This window comes from Rhipicephalus microplus, chromosome 10, assembly GCF_043290135.1.
Source record: "Rhipicephalus microplus isolate Deutch F79 chromosome 10, USDA_Rmic, whole genome shotgun sequence".
NCBI classification, from domain to species: Eukaryota; Metazoa; Arthropoda; class Arachnida; order Ixodida; family Ixodidae; genus Rhipicephalus; species Rhipicephalus microplus.
The window spans coordinates 433,346-457,165 of NC_134709.1; the positions used below are offsets into that span (position 1 = coordinate 433,346).

Consider the following 23,820-nt stretch of genomic DNA (forward strand, 5'->3'; position numbering starts at 1 on the left):
TTTCTCAGCGACGATACGGTGTATAGGGGTTTCGAGGCTCTTCGGCCTAGAACCCCGCAGGACGATACAGAGCCAGACCAGAAACCTTGTTTATTCCTCTAAGCCTTGACTGCAACTGCACGCTGCCAGTGGCTGTCGCGTGCCCCAAGTGCACCCGCAATCGACATTGTCCTCTTCTTTCTGATGTCAGCGCGCTCACGGCCACCGCTCCTATACTGCCCCCTCCACTCGGAAAAAGTGAAGAGGTGATGCCGCATAGATGGAGGAGCTATCCCGGCCACGGCAGACCTGAGTGGCGCACAAGACTACATGCCGGCGCACTCGATCCGCACAGGGGGGGGGCCAACGCCGACGCCACCCCAGAAGACGGAGGCGCACTAGACTCAAAACTGATTCGCACTACAGAACTCCGGTGCTCCTCGTGCTGCATCGGTCCTGGGGAATCATAAGCTGCAGTGTTGCCATTGTAGCTGTCTGGACCGTTTACGTGAGGGCGGTAGCCACTCCTCCAGATAGGAGTCGTTGAACGCCGGCGTCCTCGGCAGCCGTGACGTCCACACAGAAGGCTTGGCTGCCTGTGCTTTTGGCAGCCACTCTTCGGCTCTCGCTGATGTTGGTACCACATCGACTTTGAAATATCTGCGCCTCAACATCTTTGTGGTCCCCCTCTACATCGTTGCTGAACCACATGGCGTACTTCGCGCTCACCTCAGCTTTGGTCAACAGCCTCAACTCGGACAAAGACAGTTTCTTGTATGATCCAGGCATTGGCCTCCCAGGCTTCCCCGCTTCACTCCTTTCAGCTTTTTCTAACTTTTCAGTGTCGTTTCCGAACTTTCAAGTGTCTTTTCAGTGGCGCTGTCAGCTGCTTCTCCCAGGCATCTGTTCCGTCGTCAACTCCTGCGTCCTCCTCCGCTCCCTCTTCGTCAATGGCCACAGCTTAAATATCCAAGAACTCCCGCACCGCTTCTTTATTTATTTATTTATTTATTTGTTTATCGATACTGCAGGCCAATATGTTGGCCCATACAGGAGGGGCAAATACAATAATACAATGACAAGGCATTCACAAAAAGACTAACAATGCAAGAAGAAAAACGTACAGTGCAAGACGCATGGGATTCACGACACAATTGCAAGAAATGTTTAAACACTAAATATAAAGAGAAGTGGTTTTCCAATTCTTTTGCAAAGGTTTCCGATTGTATGACGTGAACAGGTAAAGAGTTCCATTTTTTTATGGTGCGCGGAAAAAAACTATTCATGTGAGATTTGGTTTTGGCGAATATAGGTGTGAGAGAAAAGCTGTGTCTGTGTCTAGTCGACCGTGTGTTTAGGGGCACTAAAAAATGAGGCTTCTGAAGGCTAATTTTCCCATTTAATATGTTGTGCAGGAACTGTAGGCGACTAAGTTTACGGCGATGTTCTAGAGAACTTATTTTATTAGTAAGCAGTAGAAGCGAGGGGGAATATTCTCTTTTGTATTTTCCATAAATAAATCTAACAACCTACCTCAGCACACGCTCCCAATTCATTATGTCTTTTTTGGTGTGAGGATCCCATACAACCGCTGCATATTCAAGTTTTGCGTGCACAATTGCATTGTATGTCAAAATTTTTGTACTCGCCAGAGCTTTGCTAAGCTTTCTTTTCAAAAGCCACAATTTGCGTAAAGCTGAAGAGCATGTAAGAGATATATGATCTGACCAAGTAAGTTTGTTATCCAACGTAACACCTAAGTATTTATACTGGTCAACCTCGATTGTTATGGTGTCGTTCAGAACGTAAGAAAATATGCTAGGTTCTTTTTTTTTGTTGCTCGCATCAAGACTGTTTTTTGTACATTTATTTCCATTCCCCAAAGTCTACACCACTCTGAAAGAGCTGTGACTGTTTGCTGCAAGCTTTGGTGATCATTCTGCGAGCTAATTTCTTTAAGTATGACACAGTCATCCACAAATAAATTTAGATGCACGCCACTAGGGAGTTTTTCCGAGATATCATTTATATAGATCAGGAATAGGAGTGGTCACAGTACGCTGCCTTACGGCACGCCCGAGGTTACATGGCGCGCAACGGACGAGCATTGCTTAGTTTCTACGAACTGTTGCCTGTGTCGTAGGTATGCCTGGATCCATGATATAATGTTTGAAAAGAGACCAATGCACTCGAGCTTGTAGATTAATTTTTTGTGAGGCACCCTATTGAAGGCTTTACTGAAATCGAAAAATAGCATCGAAAAATAGCATGTCAAGTTGTCCGGACGAGTCAAGTACCTCAGAAATATCATGAACAACTTACACAAGCTGAGTTGTAGTCCATAAACCCTTTCGAAATTCATGCTGTTGTTGAGAGAGGACCTTGTGATCACTCAAATACTGGCGAATAAAACCTGCTACAATGTGTTCTAATAATTTACTACAAGTACTTGTAATAAAAACTGGTCAATAATTAGAAACTGCAAGATAGTCTCCCTTTTATAAGTCTCTCTTTTATAAATATAAGTCCCTTTTATATATATAAGTCTCCCTTTTATAGTCTCCCTTTTATAAATTGGGACAACTCTGGCTTTGCACCAGTCAGATGGAATATTCTCTAAGCGTAAACATAACTTGAAAAATTCTGTTAAAAAGACACAAATCTGTTCCGCGTAACGTCGTAAAAGAACATTCGGTATCCCGCCAGGGCCTGCAGATTTACTTACATCAAGATTAAGAAGCATTTCCAAAACACCTTCTCGTGAAATTGTAATCTCGTGCGCTACAGGTCTTGCATTGCTTAGTTCATAACAGTCTAATTCAGAAAACACACTCCAGAAGTAATAATTGAAATGTTCTGCAATTTCTTGGGGGTCTTCTATGATTTTACCATTAATGTTTACTTTTTATGTTGCTTTTTTTGACTGGCCTAGGTAGCGCCAAAACTTCTGGGGAGAGTTTGTAATAAAATCAGGAAGGCTATGATTGAAAAATCTATCTCGCGCCTTTTCCACTTTAGCCAGCAATTTATTTTTTAATTCTATGACCATTGGACTCTTGGATTTATGTTTCTTTTTCATTCTCTTGAGTCAGCGCTTAGTTTGGATAATGTCTCTGCTTAACCAAGGGTTGGACAAGGGTTTCTTAACGCTCTTCAAAGGAATGAATTTGTCAATACAATAAGTAATGGTGCCCGTAAACACTTGCCAAGAAAGCTCCACATCGCTGTCAACAATATTTAGGTGCAAGTCTAAATAATCAATAATAGATTCATCATCCGCTTTATGATAATCTCTAACTTCTGTTTTTTCACAGGGTAACCGTACATTACTCACACTCATTGAAACCGTGAAGGAAATCAACTGATGATCAGTAATGCCATTCTCAATCTCACCAACTCCTTCGCTGAAAACGTCACTAACAAATAACAAGTCGAGAATATTGCCACCACGGGTAGGTGCATGTACAACTTGATGGAGATTCATGTTTAGCAGCATATCAATGAGTAAGTCACAGGACAGGCTATGTCCATATCTCCAATGATACCAATCTATTTGTGGGAGATTAAAATCACCAGTAATTATTAGGTTTTTTTCCTTTAAACTTCAAAATGTGATCATATAACTTCTGCATGTACTGATCATCAGCATTTGGGGCTGGATACAAAGAACGTAATATCAATTGCACGCTTCGAACAGCGACACTCAAAAATAAACTTTCATGTTTATCAATCTGATCTAGTACTCTTACATAAGCACTGTTTTTTGCAATGACTGCAACACCACCACCTCGGGAACATCTATCTTTTCTAAGCAATTGATGGTTCGGTGAAACAATTTCATCATCACGCACCCCGTCGTGCAACCAAGTTTCACAAATAACGCACACATGAGGATCGTATGCCAGCAAGGTATCATGCAGCTTTTCTATTTTGTTGACAATACTTAAGGTTTAGCGAAAGCAATCGCAACTGCCGATACTGTGACTGCTATTCTGTATGTCGCATTCATGTCTCTGACTTTTCCTTTTTCTTTGGAATTTCTTTCCGTATATTGTGTGCGTCATCCCAAAAGTATAGAGCACCGTCAATGCGAATCTTATCATGAACAAGCTTGACTTTCTTACCGCTTGCTCTTTCGTCTTGTGTACTGCTCCACAGAAGTCGGCGCCTGCGCAATGTGTCTGCACAATAGTCATTTTGTAATGATATGCCTGTTCCCTTTAGCTTGCGTGCGTTCTTTAGCAGTGTTTCTTTTTCAGAGTAACTCTGAATGAGCGCACTGACCGGCCTTCTTGAGTGTGCTTTTCCAAGCCGGTGAATTCACGCCACGGTTGTACAATTTATCCCTAGTTTGTCACAAAGGCCGCCATGAACAACCTTATCCCGTAGCTTCACCTCAGTTTCATTCGGCTTGTCTGGAATACCAAAAACAATCAAATTCGAACGGCGACTGCGGTTTTCTAGATCGACAAGTTTTTCCTGTTGAACCTTGAGTAATTCTTGCACTGCATCCACAGCCGCATTTACTCCCTCGTGTCTGCAATTTCTCGCTTTTAATTTAACCATGCTACATTCCCAGTTGCTTAGACGCTTTTCAAAGCCTTGTACAGCTTTCTCTGTGGATTCAAGTCGCTCTTTCAAGGAAGCAATGTCTTCTCTAATTGCCTACTGGCCAATCACTAACAATTGGAACATTTCCTCGACAGAGGGGCTCGGGTTCTCTTCGACATCAACACAAAGTAAAAGCTTGCATGAAAATAAGCAATCATAAGCAATACTCAAGCACACACGTGGGCACGGCAATAAAATCACGTATCTGTCATCACTGCGTATCGTGCTATTGTAACTAACCTGAACAAGAAAAACGAGACGCATGGTCAGTGATCTGCGCCCAGCGTTTTCCCCGTGTCCACTGGCAAGACCGTTCTGTGATGCCTTCTTTATAGGGGCTGGTTTCGTCAACGTCACGACCCCGTGACTCTTGCTCCTTGCGTCAAAAAGCGTTGGAAGGAGCCATGAAGCCTTGCCGTCGATGTCGCATGATGTCGCTGCTGGAACCGGCTTGAATACGGGTGCATCGAAGAAGGGGTCTGATGTCAGGAACAAAGCCCGAACAAGAAAAACTAGACGCATGGTCAGTGATCTGCGCCCAGCGTTTTCGCCGTGCCCACTCGTGGCGGTTAACATCGTGTCGTGGCGGTCAACATCCGCGTAACCAACGCTCACCTCACCCACTGCTGCGTGTATTCCATCACCGAAGTGCTCCATGGCCTCCACATCAGTGCGCCACCTTGTGTGATTGCTCTTTTCCTTTTCCTCTTTTTCTTGCCTCCTGGACCTCTCCATTTGCATAATTGGCTGCTCCTCCCGCATCTGCAACATCGTTTTGTCGCATGGTGTCTCCACACATGGTGTTTGCCGCTACGCTGACCACATTGTCATCCTGCTCGCTGGTCCGGCACTCACCGGTGTCCTTTTTACCGCCTTGGAGGTCATCGAGTTCGCTCCCGGAGAGCTCCTCTACCATTGCCATGAACTGCGCGGCGTTTAAGTTCTCTGGGCCCACGTCAGCGCACGCGTTGTCGCCACTTTCGTTGTCGCCCCTGGTGCCACCACAAAGGACGAGGCCACTGCATCATGAGCGCCCCTTGCGCTCCCCTGGAGGTCTTTTTCAGTCTCGGCAGGCATGGAGTCCTCTCCCTCGGCCGCGCTGCTGAGGTGCTTGTCATCCGCCCTGTGGTCCCTGCTGGGCGTCAGCTAGCTACCTTGATCGCGGGACTTTTTGACCTCGTTCCGGGTAGCGGCAGCCTCCTTGGTGGACGATGCATCGCCACCTCGTCGCTTGCGTCGCGGTGCCGCCTCGTCGAACAAGCTCGCCATGCCCTGCATGGCCTGCGTGGGTAGCAAGATTCCAACGTAAGAAGAGAAGTACTGACACACTACACTGACACGCCGCAGCTCGTCTGAAAGTAGTGGCTCGTAGCGGTGCTCCCGAAAGACAGGCTCCTCAACTGTCCGAGGAAAGTGTGCAAGCTCGCCGAGGGAAGCGAAGAAGTGGCCCAATGTGGGCCGGTAGTCATTACAGGCAGGAACTCTTTCCGGAATGCGGCAATGAGCTGGTTCCAGGACTGGAAGGGAGGTTGAAGACGCCGCTATCTTCTGCACCATCGCGCAGGGCAACTGGTGAGACCTGTTGGAGCACGTCGGACTTCGAGAAGCCGCAAACGGTCGGGTATATGAGAAGGTCGTAACTGAAATTAATGACCGATTCCCTCGCGTCTTGGCCAGAAAAGGTTGGCACGGTCAGCGGCGTCATCAGGGCCATGGTCGTAGACTGCCTCGATATCCGTGGCCCAGGGCCATAGTTCCTCCCGTTGGGCACCAAATGTAGGGGTTTCGAAGTTGCTCGGCCTAGAACCCCGCAGGGAAACCGTGGAGCCAGACCAAGAACCTTGTTTATTCCTCTAAGCCTCGGCCGCAACTGCCTGCTGCCAGTGGCTGCTACGTGTTCCAAGCGCACCCGCGAACGTCGTTGTCCTCTACTTTCTGATGTCAGCGCGCTCGCGGCCGCCTCTCCCATAGGTATCACCATTTATCGAGCCCAGATGAACTAAAATGCTTCACATACACATACTTCAATAAATGGTGAAATCATCAGTTTCTTGCCATGCTATGGCTCACATTAAGTTCTCAAACTCTCCACAAAGACTTGGCATGCAGAAAAACTACATCTTTTCAGTAGGGTCCCTAAATGGCACCATGCTACACAGCACCTGAGCGGCATCATCACGCAAATGTGCAGATTCAACTGTAGTACAACACATGAACTTGGCCCTTATTAAAAAAGCCATCACAGATAGAGAGTAAATGTGCGAATTTTCAACTTGCGCTAGCCGTATGTGCAGTCTCTGCAGAATCAGACCGGAAGGATGGAGAAACATGGCCTCTAAACAATAGTGGTACTGCGGCGCAGCAGCTCTCCGTAACACATCAAGCTCTCCCATAGCGTAACGATGAAGTTCCATGACCATAAAAAGTATTGAAGGACTAAGCTAACACATAAAATATCCCACATGCGCAAACTGTCTTGAGTGACAGTGTGATTGACACACACGGAGAAAAACAACCACAATCTCGACCTAGCCACTAAATGCTCGCTCCTTCCCGCCACTGCATCACGTGGAGTTCTCCCGTACAACTAGCGCCCTCCTAGCGAATTGCGGTGACAACTGTAAAAGTTCCTTCTACCCTCTCGCCCATTGCCTGTGCTGTGACGCGGAAGGCCACAGCGCGTTTTTCATTGGGCGACCGTGCCACTAGTTTTCCCCAAGATGCCTGGCATTTTGAAGAAGTTTTGTGTTCCTTGAGCAGGACGCAAGCAACGCAACTGGGTACACTTCGCTCAATAATTGCACATATATGGCGGTGGATTTGTGACTCAAGCGTTTTGACTATGACTTTTGTGATCCCTCATCTGGATATTTCTATGAGGTACAAATCAGAGCATAAGTCATTTTAAAAAGCTACAAAACTTGTTGGCACTGTCATTTGAGTTCAATCAAACCACTGGGCTGCGTAGTTATTGCATATATGCCTCACTACTTCTACTGCACATCATCACTCTTCAACTTTTTTTTTTAACACCAAAGTGTTTTTATGCCGAGGTCCCATGACGGAAGTGACATTGGAAAAATACACATGATCAAGACAACGAAAAGAAGTTCCATCAGCCCGAGTCACACCCACGACCTCTGGGTCCACGATAACACATACCGAGAATGCTATGTAGAATAAACCACACCGGTTGAGAGTTAAAAAATATATTTACACCACAGACTAATTATTGCCATAGTGTTCCTGGCAAACGCTGTCGCTGGTCTTCGTTTTCTTCTCTGTGTCCACGTCCAAGCTCACGCTCATGCGCATTAAAGAAATAATCAACGTTCTCTGCCCCCGAAAAGGTGCGCAGTTCAAGTCTGGGTAGCGTAACTGTCTGTAAAGGTGCAACTCTTGGTTTGGCGATGAGAAGGGCCGTAACGATGTCTTTTTTCTGTCCAACATATCTCAAATAAGTGCTCCTTAAGCTTTCTCACTGGCATCACAGAACAGGTGTAGTTGTGCAGTGCCATCTCCTGTCAAAGCATACACCCAACGGTTGATGGTCATCTCTTCAATATGTGGTAATTCCGAGCACCAGTTACTTTACTGTATATCGAAATCTTCTGGTAGCTCATCATCCCAATCAACTTTCCTTTTCCACAGCTCTTGAAAAAGTATCTTCGCTTGGATAATGAAAGGTGATAAACCCCATAGGCTTGAATATCCTTGATACCGTCTGTAACGCAGACCTCTTGCATGGCTTTCTTTCTGACTGCAAATATCCAACTGCTGACATTGAAGCAACTGTCATAACGTCTGTGGACGGGTTCCATATAAGTCTTAGCACTTTGACGGAGCATGGAAAAATGTCAGGTTCTTTGGTCTCAAAAAACAGTTGACGTAGAGCCGTCGAGTTTGACACCCATTTCCTTAGGCCCATACCAGCAGACTCCATCATGAGGTTGGCTTGTCGATATATTTGTTGTGCTTCTTTCTCTGTTCGAGCTCCGATGAGAAGATCGTCTACATAGAAAGATTCAGCTACTATCTTGCCTGTAGACTGTAGTTTACCCTTTACAGACATCAAGAGTCGTCGCAAAGTGGCATTTAAAAGAAAGGGACTCACTGCGGTACCAAAGAAAACTCTGGTGATCCTCCATTCTTCTATCTCAGGTTCCGGATTCTGTGTAGTCGACTGTCTTTGAACCAGAAAAACCGCAGAGCATCTTGGTCTTCTTTTTTGATGCTGATCTGTAGAAAGGCTTTTTCTATATCGGTCATTAAAGCAATTGGATTCACCCAGAACCATATGAGAAGAGCCACTCTTGTAGTCGTAGATTCGTTTCGTACGACGGCATGATGCGGCATGTAATAAATCCTAGATGATACCTTGTAACTTTCGTCACGTTCGGTGGATGTCCGTTCAGCATGTCCCATCTTCATATGATTGGTTATAGTCTACGCACATAGCCTCCTATATTTTTTCATGCCCGCCGAGTGGGGAGCGGAGCAAGGCGCCCCGCCCCGCCCGTACCTTCTATTTCATGCGCTCGCCACCACACGACGCCGTCACCCCATACCCACTCCCAGAGCATACGACGCGACTACGCTGTTGCGCGCGTGCTTTTGGAGAGAAACTTGCGTTCGTATTAGAGATGGAGTTGTAAAATAAATGCGCAGGTTGCATTGGTGTTCCTTCATGATGCACAGGGGTGATAGAAAAAAAACGTGAACAGTGCAGCGCAATCTTTGCATCCCACTGTGACCCTGGTGTGAATAAAAATCAATCTGATCGAATGCAAGAAAGAGCTTTCGATTCGGTTTTCCAGGGTGGTCAGTGCAATGCTTGAGGCTTCAGTTGCACAGAAGTTGCATAGCCAAGATATTGATCTTGTGGTTGTCTGTGACAATGCGCACGACGATAAATCCTATTTCTTCAACTTCCTTCAGAACGTATCTCATGAGCATGTGCAGCTCACGGCCTGTGCAGTTTCTCGTGAAAAAGTATGCCACGGGTATTTTGAACGAAACTGAAAGGCTGTTAAGGACGAAACACAAGAGTGAGTTGGCCAGCACAGGCTCATTTGTTGTTTCTTTGGGGAAGTTCACACCATAGTCCACCTCACCGATGAAGGCATCTCTTTGCTTGTGATAAAGTAGCCGTTGTTTTAGTCGCATTTCGTCTACAATTAAAGAGCATGCCCTCGCTTGCAACGAGGGATGAGAAGCGAGTTCTGCAGACAACCTTTGCTTCACAAGTTCGGTCACGCCAACTTCTCCACGTGATGAGCCCATAAAGCGCTCGAGGGTACTTCGACAGGGAAGCTGAAGAATACCTGTGCTCCTTACGTGTTCGTATGCACAAGTCGAGAGGTTACGCAACACCACAGCATGACGTACTGTCAGCTCAGATCACGTTGGTTTCTTCTTCGCGAAATTCTGAACTTGTTCCACTAATATTGAAGCAGCCCGGTCTTTCTCTTTCGCTTTCTCCACAACTTGCAGGAATGCAGACACATAGGATTCTTCCTTGAGCTTTTGCAGTTCCTGTTTGTACTTGTCGATGGTGTTCTTGAGCCACTCAATTCGCGCGTTCAAGTCTCGCTCCTTACGTCTCCACTTTCGTTTGTTCATTGCTGAAACCGAGGATAATGACGACACCTGCACAGCTCTGTCCACCTGCACGGTCGCAGTAATGCAGCGCTCACTTGCGCCGTTTTCCAGAGGTAGCGGCAGTTCGCTTGCGGTGCAATCCATCGGTGATAAATCTTGAGAGTCGACGTCGACGGACGGCAAGTCATTGCAAGGAAGTGAAGGAGTCCCCAGTTGGCTCTCAACTGCTCTTCGTTTCCGCGGTGGTGTGTTCACTCGCGCAGCTGCCTCGCGTTTTCTTACAGACACGTCACTTCTCTCTCTCTTTTTCGGAGGCTGCAGCTACGGAGGATACTCTTCGAAAATGCTGGGAACAGCGTCTTTCTTGAGTTTGCCAATTTGGCAGCCCTCCTTGAAGTCGGAGGAACCGAAGTGTTGGCTGCATACAGTCGAGTAGCACGACGTCGTTTTCGGTGTCCAGTCGTCCCGAGAAATGACCTTTTAGCCATTTCGCTCGAAGTTCCGGATCGCTTGGTATCTCGTGGAACAATATGCCCGGCGTCCGTTGTTTGCTCAAAGACTTGCAGCGTGGTACGCAGCAGTACGGCATCTTGTCGGGTACAGAGCACCCTTACTGATTCCACACTGCAGATAGAAAACCGAATTGGTATGTGAAAAGTAATGCAGCATGAATATGCACCGTAAATCACAGTTTTTAGAGTAGCAAACAATATAAATTGTGACGGCGCTAGCAACTCACACATGGACCCGTAGAATAGTAAACAAACGGTCGCTTCATTCAGTGGCACTGAACTTTAAGGATCAGAACGCTGTTAGAACAATTAACGTTCATGTAAATAATTCAGTGTAAATTACTCAAGGAATTAAAAGCGACAATTTAAGGCTATGTATTAAACGTACTTCCACTTGCATCGTTCCGAATTTGTGCTACGATGGCGTAGGGCTGCCTCTTACACTTACACCAGAGACCACATTAACATTAGCGGTCAGATTTGCAGCGATATGGCGTTCTTATCACGTTAAACTACGCATACCATTTCTTGTTTTTGAATCTGTACAGGCCGCGTTTTATTCCGCGAGCACTGTACACGTTGTCTGCGAGTTCTGTCATGCTTCCCTGATAGTCCAAACAAAAAACATAATTAAAACCGTTGCTTCCGCAAGACACACAATCTTACCTGCAGCAAACAGGACAGACACGGAACAACTTTTGCTTGTAGAGCCACTTTTGTAGGTACTTCGAGAACTTTGAGGTGCCTCAACACGTTGCAGCGTAGCGACTATGCTTGGTACGCTCCAGAGCATGTACGGGCAAGTATGGGGTGCGAGCGCCCCTTGCGGAGAGGGCAGGCGTAAATTGAGGAGGAAGAGAGAGGGCAGCGGACGGCCTCCGCCGCTCCACTGCGCGGGCATGAAAAAATATAGGAGGCTATGCTACGCATATTCACCTGCGAAATCTTGATTTCACTTCATTTTCTTTCAGAGTGATAACAACCTTTTCGAAGCTTCCACTTCATTACTGTCAAGTTTTGTGCTTGCGTCTTTCCATGGGAGACTGACCTCATAGCTTGATTGATTGATTGATTGATTGATTGATTGATTGATTGATTGATTGATTGATTGATTGATTGATATGTGGGCTTTAACGTCCCAAAACCATAATATGATTATGAGAGACGCCATAGTGGAGGGCTCCGGAAATTTTGACCACCTGGGTTTCTTTAATGTGCACTCAAATCTGAGCACACGGGCCTACAACATTTCCGCCTCTATCGGAAACGCAGCCACTGCAGCCGGAATTCGATCCCGCAACCCGAGGGTCAACAGCCTAGTACCTTAACCACTAGACCAGCGCGGCGGGCCGACTGACCTCATAGCGACCATCAACAAATGAGAATTTTCTCTGAAACTCTTTTAGCACTGATGCATTGCGTTAGGCTACGCTGTCATCTTCCGGTAGGATTCCAATGCTCTGAAGTTCCCAGAACTTTCGTAGAACCTTGTCAGTCATTTCAGTGAAGCGTTCACATGTAGTATGCTGACTGGGGTGGCTAAGTTGAACGATGTATTAAAGAGGAGTGGTCCTTGGTACATCCATTCAAAGGTAGAACCAAGGGAGACCATGTCGCTGTTAGCAGAGCAACGCCGCATCTTTCCAGTCATAAACTTCCACGAGTGATCCGCTCCAAGTAAGAAACTTACTTCAGCTACAGCGGCCATTCCAGGTGAAAATAGCTTGTCAGAAATTAGGCACCCACTGTCTTCTATCTCCCTTATGAATTCATGGTTCACTGGTACCTGAACTACATCGTTGCAAATAAATAAAATTTCTATAGCTTGGATGAAGTGCTCCAAATTGTCGTACTGACTACGCAGACAAAGTTCTACGACGCGGTGCAGCCTTGAAAGGAATCCTGTCTGTCCAAAAATGTTGAGACCAAAGCTAATTTTACCTAGCTCTTTCAACCAGAGAGCCTTCGAAACATCTTCACGTACAAAATGTGTGTTGGATGCCACTGTCTGCTATGCCACAGATGTAGGCGCACTTGTCCTATAACCCACAATCAAAAGGTTTGCAGCAAAACTTCTGTGCCAATACTTGTGTGGGAACTTGTATGAAGGCTGTTTGTTGTGACAGTACTTGAGCTGCTTGTAAGTTCAGCCTTCTTGGGCTTCCATGTAGGATAACACTTTGAAGAGACATGTCTTCCTTTGCATTTTCCGCATTGTATTTTTCGGCGGCAGGCTTTGGAGCGGTGACCTTTCATGGTCAACGAAAGCATCGCTTTCCGGCCGTGAGCTTTCTGAGCTTTGCCTCCCTGCTTATATTGCCGGTACTCTCTACAGTACTGTAGTTCGATGAATTGCAAAATATGCACACCTTGAGATCTTCGAAAACGCATACAGAGCTGCTGCTGCCAGTGGCTGAAACGACGAAACATTTTTTACTCCAGGTCAGGCGTAACTCTTTTCTATACTTTTATTGCTTCTGCTTCGCTCATGACTTTCTACTTCTACTTGAATGTACTAGAGTAGATCTTGCAAGTCATTGTCTGTGCAAATGTCCCAGCTACTTTCACGTGCCTCGTTACAAGATGATGTACTCCTGGCCATATACCGGTGGTATTCAACAACGATGTCTGTTGGCAAGGCTCTAAGTAATATTGTCGCAGTACAACGCGAACAAAGCACAAGTACGCCTTGAGGCAGCGAAAACAGCGTGTTTTCAACAGCTAAGCCGCAAGATTGTCTTCTTTGTTGTTGTGTCAAGCCAGAGGCCCACTACTTGGTGTCTGCTAAATCCCCACATCATCGTTGTCGTTCACACGCAGACACGGGTCATTTGCCTCCCTCTCAAAGAGCATCGACTCGATGCGAAGTCAATAATGCAGTTTTTTTTTTTTTAAAGAAAAGTCTCACGCAATCACTCGCTGACGTAAGGCTTCATGCGCACTACGTGAACGAGTTCAGAATGGTGCTGGCGACGATTAGTACTACACAAACTGTCGGGAACAACTTCGTAAGTAACCTCACTCAGTTGTCGCAGCACTCGGTAAGGCCCAAAGTATCTTCTTAAAAGCTTTTCGGAAAGTCCTCGTTTCCGTACGGGTGTCCAAACCCATACTTTGTCGCCAGTTTGATAGACGACAGTTCTGCGGTGAGCACTGTAGCAGCCTGCATCGTACTCTTGTTGCTGGCGGATCCGTAAACGTGCAAGTAGCCTAGCTTCTTCCGCGCGTTCCGTAAACGTGTTGGCGTATGGGTCGATGCCGTCACCTTCGTGCGGTAGCATCGCATCTAACATAGTTCGTACTTCTTGTCCATGAACGAGGCTGAGCGGGGTCAGGCGCGTCGTTTCTTGCTTTGCCGTATTGTACGCAAACGTTATGTACGGCAAGATTTCATCCCAATTTTTGTGTTCAACGTCTACGTACATCGAAAGCATGTCTTCAATGGTTTTGTTTAGACGCTCTGTCAGCCCGTTCGTTTGTGGGTGATAGGCGGTGGTCTTACGATGCGCTGTTCCACTCAGCATGAGGACGTGATCCAAAAGAGCTGCCATAAATGCGGCTCCTCTGTCTGTGATCACGACGGATGGTGCACCATGCCTCAGTACAATGTTCTCGATGAAAAATGTTGCCACCTCTGCTGCTGGACCTCTCTGGATAGCCTTTGTCTCGGCATAACGGGTCAGATAATCTGTCGCGACGATAACCCAGCGGTTCCCTGCAGTAGAAGTAGGTAGTGGGCCCAAAACGTCCATGCCGATCTGCTAGAATGGAGCTGTTGGGACCTGTACGGGTTGCAGGAGGCCAGCTGGTTTAGTCAGTGGTGACTTGCGTCGCTGGCAGTCGAGACAGGCACGGACGTGGTGCTTCACGGTTGTGGTTAGTCTCGGCCAGTAATACTTTTGCTGTATTCTGGCCAACGTTCTCGTGTAACCCAAATGGCCAGAGCTCACCTCGTTGTGGCATGCTTTGAGTACTTCGGTACGAAGGACTGCTGGGATGACGAGCAGATAGGCAGATCACGTCGGCGAAAAGTTTCTTTTGTAGTACTCCGTCCCGTACACAAAATGATGACAACACTCTTGCGAAAACTCTTGGCGCCTTCCGAGATCTGCCATCCAAGTAGTTAATTAGGTCAAGCAACTCAGCGTCATCACGTTGTTGCTGCGCAATGGCGGTCGTGTCGAGGACACCGAGAAATGCCATTTCCTCCTCTTCAGGTAGGGTTGCCGACTCAATGGGTGAACGGGACAGACAGTCGGCGTCCATATGTCGCTTGCCTGATTTGTGTACGACTACAATATCGAATTCTTGATTCTTGCAGCCTGAGACTCCAACGCGCTAATCGCCCGGTAGGGTCTTATAGACTTGTTAACCAGCACAATGAGTGGTGGTCGCTAATTACTTTGAAAGGGCGGCCATATAAATACGGGCGAAATTTTAAAACCGCCCATACCACGGCGAGACATTCTTTCTCAGTTGTAGAGTAATTAGCCTCAGCACGTGTTAACGTTCTGCTTGCGTAAGCGATTACCCTTTCTGTGCCCTCTTGCTGCTGCACAAGCACAGCTCCCAGACTAACATTGCTCGCGTCTGTGTGAAGCATCGTCGGGGCGTCTTCATCGAAGTGGGCAAGCACTGGGGGCGTTTGAAGACGTTGACGCAGGTCATTAAAGGCAGCCTCCTGTTCTTCGTTCCACTCAAAGGCAACGTCGTCTCTTGTGAGACGAGTTAGTGGCGACGCGATGCGGGCAAAGTCTGCGATAAATCGGCGATAATAGGCACAAAGGCTCAGGAAGCGTCTGACAGCCTTCTTATTGGAGGGTACTGGGAACCGTGCGACAGCGGCAATTTTTCCAGGATCGGGTCGGATGCCTACGTTACTGACGACGTGACCGAGAAACTGAAGTTCGTGGAAACAGAAATGACACTTTTTCGGTTTCAATGTTAGGCCCGCAGACCGTATGGCACGTAAAACAACTTCCAGCCTTTGAAGATGCTCGTCAAAAGTCGTTGAAAATACTACAACGTCGTCCAGATAGACTAGGCACGTCTTCCACTTCAATCCCGAAAGTACCGTGTCCATAAGCCTTTGAAATGTCGCGGGCGCGGAGCACAAACCGAAAGGCAAGACTTTAAACTCGTATAAACCATCTGGCGTCACAAAAGCGGTTTTCTCTCGGTCTCTTGGGTCTACCTCGATCTGCCAGTATCCACTCCTCAAGTCCATGGAAGAAAAGTAGCGAGCGTGCCGAAGTCTGTCAAGGGAGTCATCAATACGTGAGAGCGGGTACACATCTTTTTTGGTCACCCGATTCAGCTTCCTGTAGTCCACGCAAAAACGCAGCGTGCCGTCCTTTTTCTTTACTAGCACTACAGGCGATGCCCAGGGGCTCTGTGACGGTTGAATTACATCATCTTCAAGCATTTTCGCGACTTGTTGTTGTATGGCTTCGCGTTCCTTTAAAGCTACACGATAAGGGTTCTGGTGAATAGGTCTTGCCGTGTCCTCGGTGATTATTCGATGCTTTCTCAAAGGTGTTCGACCAACTCGTGAGGTCGATGAAAAGCAGTCGTGGAATTCGGCTAGTAGCTGAAGAAGTCTCTGTCGGTCATCCTCTGACAGAGTGGGACTAACATCGAGAACGGGTTCTGGTTCTTGATTAGGCGCTTCGTCTAATACCGATAAACATAAACTGCCTCGCATGTCTACGATATTGTCGTAAGAAGCGATAGCTGTGCCCTTCGGAAGGTGCCGGCGCTCAGTACTGAAGTTGGTCAAAAGTAAATTCGTACGCCCACCAGTGAGACGGACGATACCTCGTGCGACCGAAATGCCATGGCTAAATAGCAGCGAGCCAATTTGGCCGGCAATGCCTTCGCCATCAAACGCTTCGTGCCCTTCCACCGAAACAAGAGTGCATGACCGTGGCGGGACGACCACATCATCATCAATTATACGTAAAGTGTTACGTATTGCGTCTGAACAGTCAACCAAACCAGGGCTGTTGCGGAACGTAATTGAACGGTCCGGGATGTTGATGACGGCACCATATTCTCTTAAGAAGTCCATCCCTATGATCAGGTCCTTGCAACATGAGGTGAGGATGACAAACGTCGCCACGAAAGAAGAGCTGCCGATGCCGAGTCTCGCTGTACACCTTTTGACAGGCATCAACAGCTGGCCGCCTGCTGTCCTCAGGTGAGGTCCCATCCTTGTAGTCTTCACTTTTTTTAGGCACACGGCAAGGTTTTCACTTATGATAGAAAAGTCGGCACCGGTGTCAACTAAGGCTGTTACTTGCTGTCCGTCTACAAAAACGGTAAGATCTGTGGTCACACTTTCGTCAACGTTACAACTAGTCGGCGTTACGGCGTCCTGTGGTAAGAGTAACGGGGGCCTTTTTTCGTCGCCTTGGCGGCCTGCAACCTCACCCCCGGAGGTCGCCGTCTTCAATTTCCCCGACGTGGACTTGGTGACCTCCTTCCGCTGGCGTCGGCTGTAGTGCGGTGGCGCGACGAAGGCGAATATGCCGGAGACGGAGAACGTGGTCGACGTCCCAAACCTGGCTGGTAATTAGGCTCACCGTCGTCATTGTTTGCACGGCGGTTGTCAAAATGGAACCGAGACAAGGAAGGTCGTTGAGAATCAGCGTCCCAGCGTGGTGGGTAGTCGTCGTTGGGGCGTCGATCGTCAGACCATTGCCGAAGAGGTTGAAACGTGTCGACGCGGTGCCAGCAATGACGAGAAATGTGGCCGACACCTCCGCAGGTAAAACAAAGCGGGCGTCTATCCACGGTGCGCCAGACGTCTGTTTTACGAAGCTGTGGACGCCTCAACGGCTCATAATGTTGTAAATGCCGTGTCTCGTTGGGAGACGGCTCTTCGTACGGCAGCATTTTATGCGGTGGCACGATGGAGGGGTGCCGCGGTGTCTGTTCTTGCGGTGGCGACCAAGGAACGGCTGTCGATGGCTGGCGGTACGACGGCGGAACGGGCGGCGAAGCACAGCTGCGTAGCTCATGGGTCGCTGATCGTGAGTAGGATCAGCTGCCGAAAACGCTTGGCGTATTTCTTCGCGGACGACTTCAGCGACAGACGCCGTGGGTGGTTCCGTGACCAGAGTCCGCAGCTTCAGCAGCTCTTCGCGAACAATCTCTCGTATTAAATCGCGTAATGAGCTGTGATTATCAGATGTCGTAGCGGCGAGTTGAGTGTGGGTGCTGCTGGACAAGCGATCCTATTGTCGGCATCGTAGTTGAAGCGCCCGCTCGATAGCCGTAGCTTCTTTGATGAAGTCTGTCATGGTGCTTGGCGGGTTCCGCAAAAGTCCGGCGAACAATTGCTCTTTAACGCCACGCATGAGGTAGCGTAACTTTTTTTCGTCGGTCATGTGCGGGTCAGCTTTACGGAAGAGACGGGCCATGTCCTCAGCGAACATTGCGACCGTTTCATTGGGTTTCTGAACCCGTAGCTCGAGTATATGTTGCGCACGTTCGCGCCGGTTAACATCGGCAAATGTGTCAATCATCCCTCTTTTAAAGTCACTCCATGTTGACAAACTGCTTTCTCTGTTCTTGTACCAAGTACGAGCACTGTCGTCGAGATAGAAATAGGCGCGGGAAAGCCTTTGTTCAAGAGACCACTGGTTGGTGTTGGCGACACGTTCATAGTAATCAAGCCAGTCTTCAACGTCTTCATGTGCTCCACCACCAAAGCGATCAGGCACCAGCGGTGAAAAAAAGGTTACCTGAGATGGGGTTGGTGGACTGCTGTCTCGTAGTAACTGTTGTGGACTGGCGGTGGCCATTGAGAGATGTGAGCGCTCCCTTGTAGAGTGTTCCTGCGAGGGGGTGAACTTTGGAGGGAGGCTTCGCAAGCGACGACTGAAGCGATGCACGGGAGTGTCGACAAGTGCTTCTGGACTGGATGAATGGCTCCCCGTGGGAGTGTGGAGCATCAGGTGGTGTCGCGGGCCAGCATCTCCACCAGTGTCGCAGCACAACGCGAACAAAGCACAAGTATGCCTTGAGGCAGCGAAAACAGCGTGTTTTCAACAGCTAAGCCGCAAGATTGTCTTTGTTGTTGAGTCAAGCCAGAGGCCCACTATTTGGTGTCTGCTAAATCCCCACATCATCGTTGTCGTTCACATGCAGACACGGGTCAATATGTCGGTCATTATCGTCACGTAAGTAGAAGTAACGTTGACGCCTTTCAGTCCACGTACGTGGCACTGGACGAAATCGTATAAGGTTCTTAACCCCTGGACGTCTGGACGTCATTGGAGCGCGTGACGTTCGGTAGTTCTCGTAAGCATTGCAGGTGCTCTTGAACGATGAGACGCTGGTCTCCAAAGTGGCTTTTGAGGATGTCAATGGCATCATCATAACAATATCCAGTCGTTTGAAGGCCTTCAATCGCAGTTGCCGCTACACCACACAGTAGGTTCTCCAAGTAATGAAACTTCTCTCCCTTCGCGAGCCCTTCATTTTGGTGAACCGATGCCTTAAATTGTTCCCAGAATCCAGGCCACTTGCAAATTTTTTGGAGAATGCTTGAAACTGAAGCGCTGGTAGCCTTATGGATCATTGGGCATGCGTCTCGTCCCTCCGCCGAACAATAGGTATTGCTATCAGTGACGCGGAGATGGACGGAGACGATTAAGTTGCAGTTGTGCCTGTATAGCCTTTAATTCTACAAGCGTTCTACTGGCAGCATCTTGATACCTCATGACAGCTTCCGATTCCGCAGCGAATTCCTCGTCGATGACATACTCCTCTATCAGCTCATTCAACTTGACAAATTCTGCATTCTTCGGTTCCAGTCGTTCGACTAGGGATACTATGTAACCGATGTTGTCGCTTTCTAAAGCGCTCTTAGCTTTGTCGATGAGGCGCGCATTCATTTGTCGACGCGACGTGCGCTTTCCTTTAAGGAGGTTCACTGTCTCTATCATGATAGTGATTTTTGTTGCTCACCTTCACATTCGTAGCGTGGAACTGGCGTTCACTTGCTTTGGTGGGGCTGCTAGGAATCACAGTCCCTTTCTGGCTTTCCGTTGCACAGGTGAATGTATTGGCATATCTTTCACCGGCGGCATTCGGCAAAGTCTTCCACTTGCTTTCCGAAAGGCTGGCTTCCAGTAGTGGGTTCCTGGCGCGAACTCCCTACGAGTCTTTGGCACCACTTGTAGAATAAACCACACTGGTTGAGAGTTAAAGAATAAATTTACAGCACAGACTCATTACTGGCATAGTGTTCCTGGCAAACGCTGTCGCTGGTCTTCATCTTCTTCTCTGTGTCCACGCCCGAGCTCACGCATTTGCGCTCTAAGGAAATAATCAACACGCTATCCACTATGCCACAGTCACATTCTTTGTACGCATTAAAAATGTGCCTTTTACATCTGCCACTGTCTTCTCGCAGCATTCTTTGTAAAGTAGAGTCATGTATCATGATCGTGACATAAGTGAATAGTAACTTCATCACGTAGTTTCCAAGAATTCATCCCATTCGGCGGGCTTTCAATAGGAGAAGTGCAATTTTGTAATTTTGTCAACGCTTTGACACAACCAAAGGTGGCAAACTTACCCCAAGCGTAGATTAATTGCTTAATATGTGGGGTTTAACCCCAAACGTGGGCGTCACTCATAGCATCCATCCATACCAAAAATAGCTCTGCGACGCTTACCGGCTTCGCGGGGCTTCAACTTCGCGCTCTCACTTGCCTCACGCTTCGCACTATCACGGCCGGCCAAAGAAACGACACGACATGTATTGCGCTTCCCTATGATCGGGCAGTAATATACAATAGGTCTAACATTATCTAGAGTAGGTGACCTTAGCTCAAGTTCGGCGTCCAGTCAGTCAAGCTATTCTGTCACATTGCTTCTACTGGTTCTGCTCTCATCATAAACTACTACAGATATGACAAGCATCTATGACCACAAGGGTTTTGTCTAGGCATTAATGATGGACGCTAGTCATTGTGATTGAGATGTACGAATATGCGTCAACATGAATGCATCCTCGTTAAGCGGCGCTATAGCTGTCAAACACCAATATGCATAACGCAAGCTCTTTCATATTTATCAGTGGTGGTCCAGAGAATCTAAGATTTGGAGCAATTTTTGGAGCAGGAAAAAGGCTCTTTTGTAGCAATTTAAGAGCAGCCACATAAGCAATTTGTTGCAGTTTTGTAGCACAAAATTTTCCGCTTGGGATCAGTTGCAGCAGGAGAAAATCAAAATGCACTACACTTGTAGCAGCTTATCACTATAGCACAGTTGTTAGGTACTTTGGAGCATATAGACACAAGCGAGACTGATGCAGCGCTGCCATTTGGCTCGTGTGCCCCCAACAGGAAACGATGGTATGTTGCAAACGGAATTTATTTGTCTATCAAAATACTTTTACACTACTGAAAACAGTTTTGTGCAAGAAGATATAATACAAAAGTGCCTAGAAATAAAGAAAAACTATCTTTAACGACATGTTCAACGACAACATGCTGTTCCACTTCAGAAAAGAACCTTACAAGCTCTTCAAGTTGCTGCACTTGTTGGTCAGGCTTTGGAGTTTGATCTACCATGATAAAGCAGAAGACACCCAGATGACATAGTTCATCCACCCCTTTTGATTTGATTTATGGGCTCAGTCCATGAGACACAATGCGTGAAAGTTTTGACGTAACACATCTGAAGTACTTGGCAACACTGCTGTCTGGGTACAATCTGTGCTGGCTTTTCATTGCAGTGTCACCCCATGAAAATGGGATGTCCTTGGTTGTGACAGACATGACAAGAATTGCTTCGGCCTTGCGAACTTGATCTTGTAGAGAGGTGCTAGAGGCTCCCGGTGAAAAATTCAAAGCAGCTTGCACCAACTTAGGAGGCAGGAGGTTTCCATTTTTGTCTCTGTATTTTGCAGTAGCATGGATGTGCTTTTTGTTGTTGCATGGAGTTTTACTGGAGCAATACCATGTTGTTAGTAATCAATAGTGCGATTACAGACAATACACAATGCTTCTATGTCTTCAACTGCACTTCTGCACCAAAGATCAATGGTGTCATTATTGGCATGGGTTTCATTGAACACAGACCCCTTTAAACTTGGTTCTTCGCCCAAAAAAAAAAACAATTTGCTAACTTGTTTTCAAGAAAAAAAAATTAGGACACCAACTCTCATAACAAAAAAAATCTCAGCATATCCACAGAGTGAATGATCATTGGTGGGGCAAAGCGTTCGTCCCCCAATTCGTTCTTGCTTCCATCCGTTAATGCATCCGTCCGTGTGTCCGTCCATCCATGTGATCGGCAGTGCGTCCATCCGTCCGTCCATGTGTTGTTCTTCCGTCTGTACGTTCGTTCGTCTGTCCATCCGTCCGTGCATCTATTCGTGTAGCCGTCCCTTTGTCTGTCCATCAATCTGTCCGCCCATCTGTATGTCCGTCCATCTATCTAGTGAGCACTCCAAGTACAGCCATCTCACATCTTTTCATCATGTATTCATCATATACATGTGCCTCCATCCAGCAGACATTGTAAGGCCCTCTTTTGGGTATGTGCCACTGGTAGTTACGCACTACAATGAGGAACGCACAAGCCACGCCATAAAGAGCTTCGCCCCTAAAAGCTACTCTACGCTATACATGCCGCAGACTATGGCGTTTCACGCCATAACGAGTACGGGATAACGGATAACGAGATACGGAACGGGATACGGGATAACGAGTAAGGGATAACGAGTATGCTGTATCCTCTAGAAGTTGTTACTTTGGACAAACACTGCGGCTGCAATGAGCAGCAGGATACACACATCGGCTACACAACAGAGCCCGAAATGACAAGTCTGCTTCGCTGTCATTTTAGCTGCTTTAGTACCAACACGATAGAACGCGTTAGCATCCACGATGCGATTCGACGAAACCTTGTTTAGGCCACTGCAATATAATCATGAGCTCGTTTGAACATTGCGATTACAGATTCCGTGATAACAATACTTAATTAAGATACCATACTTACGTTTGCCCATTCTCCGAACCATGTGTTGGAAGTCACTTGCTCATCGCTCAATTCTGCTGGATGAATGTGCGGGAGACTGACAAATGACAGACAAGTGACAAGACTTCGGAGTGCCTGGGACTTGTTGACAGACCAAGAACAAATGCAACCTATAAGCTTACTGTCATTGAAGAGAAAGGTGGAGCTGTGGCGCACTTGTTGCAAGTTGCACTTCTTTGGGCGCAGCGAGGCACAGGCAAGTAGAATTGTAGCAAAATGGCGCAAATGGCACAGTTGGACCTACACTGTATCAATGTACAGTAAACATTAAACAACTTCAATAAGGACGGGTTTCACTATCGTGTTTTACCATTCTTTAAGACGGAGTGATCAACTATGTTTCCCCGTTTCCCCTATACAGAGTAGCAGGCTAGTGCAAGCTAGCTCAGCCCCCCTCCCCCCTTCGCTTTCTCTCTTTCACAAATGATGCAAATTATCATTTTTCCTTCTTGTTTATAGGTGTCTGATACCCATGCCACAAAAGAAGTAGTCAAAAGGCTCACGAAGGTAGCTCGGTCTGACCACGTGCACGTCAGCTGGATTGGCAGCCACCGCTAAGAGCCGCGGTCAAGGTGTGAGAGCGAAATGCGCAAAAGAAGTTGTTTTGGCATCAAAGGACAGTCTTCCTGTGTGCCTGTACTTAAATTTTGGAGCCAAATTCTTTCAAAGAGAAAGGATACGAGAATCAGCCAGGAGCAGCTGTGTGTGGCCAAGGCCTTGAGCCCAGGTGCACATCCCTTCCACACGGGCCACTTGCTCGTCCTGCGAGCGCAAGACATGCGGCTGCGCAGGTTCCACTGCACACACATGTTACACAAATTCATTACACACTGGCATACTGAGTTGTAGCCAAAGTCAACACAAGCCATATGCAACTTTAATTTTGACCAGAACTAACAGAAAATGATGCAAGGGATAGGGAATGTTACTTGCGGTTATCCCGACAAATGTCGAGAAAGTAAAGTGGCCAAGCAAGTAATTTACCATTGGCGAGCAGAAGTCAGTAGGGACAAGTCCCTGCCAGCGGCAAGTTATCTTTTCATCCACTTTACTTACT

The 23,820-nt window shown here is 47.4% G+C and overlaps 1 protein-coding gene across 4 annotated transcripts in view; it reads right to left on the bottom strand.

The window, feature by feature from the left end:
• LOC119181346 (nuclear pore membrane glycoprotein 210) overlaps positions 1-23,820 on the bottom strand; it is a 322,530-nt gene that overhangs the window by 179,192 nt on the left and 119,518 nt on the right. For 3 of the 4 annotated variants that reach the window (XM_075874835.1, XM_037432564.2, XM_075874837.1), the window contains 2 exons: positions 23,444-23,560; positions 23,267-23,317 (listed from right to left, as the gene is read on the bottom strand). The exons of the other annotated variant lie outside the window; for it this stretch is intronic. In XM_075874835.1, coding sequence (XP_075730950.1) covers positions 23,267-23,317; positions 23,444-23,560 — 168 coding nt within the window. The remainder of the gene's footprint in view (positions 1-23,266; positions 23,318-23,443; positions 23,561-23,820) is intronic. 4 annotated transcript variants of the gene reach the window in all.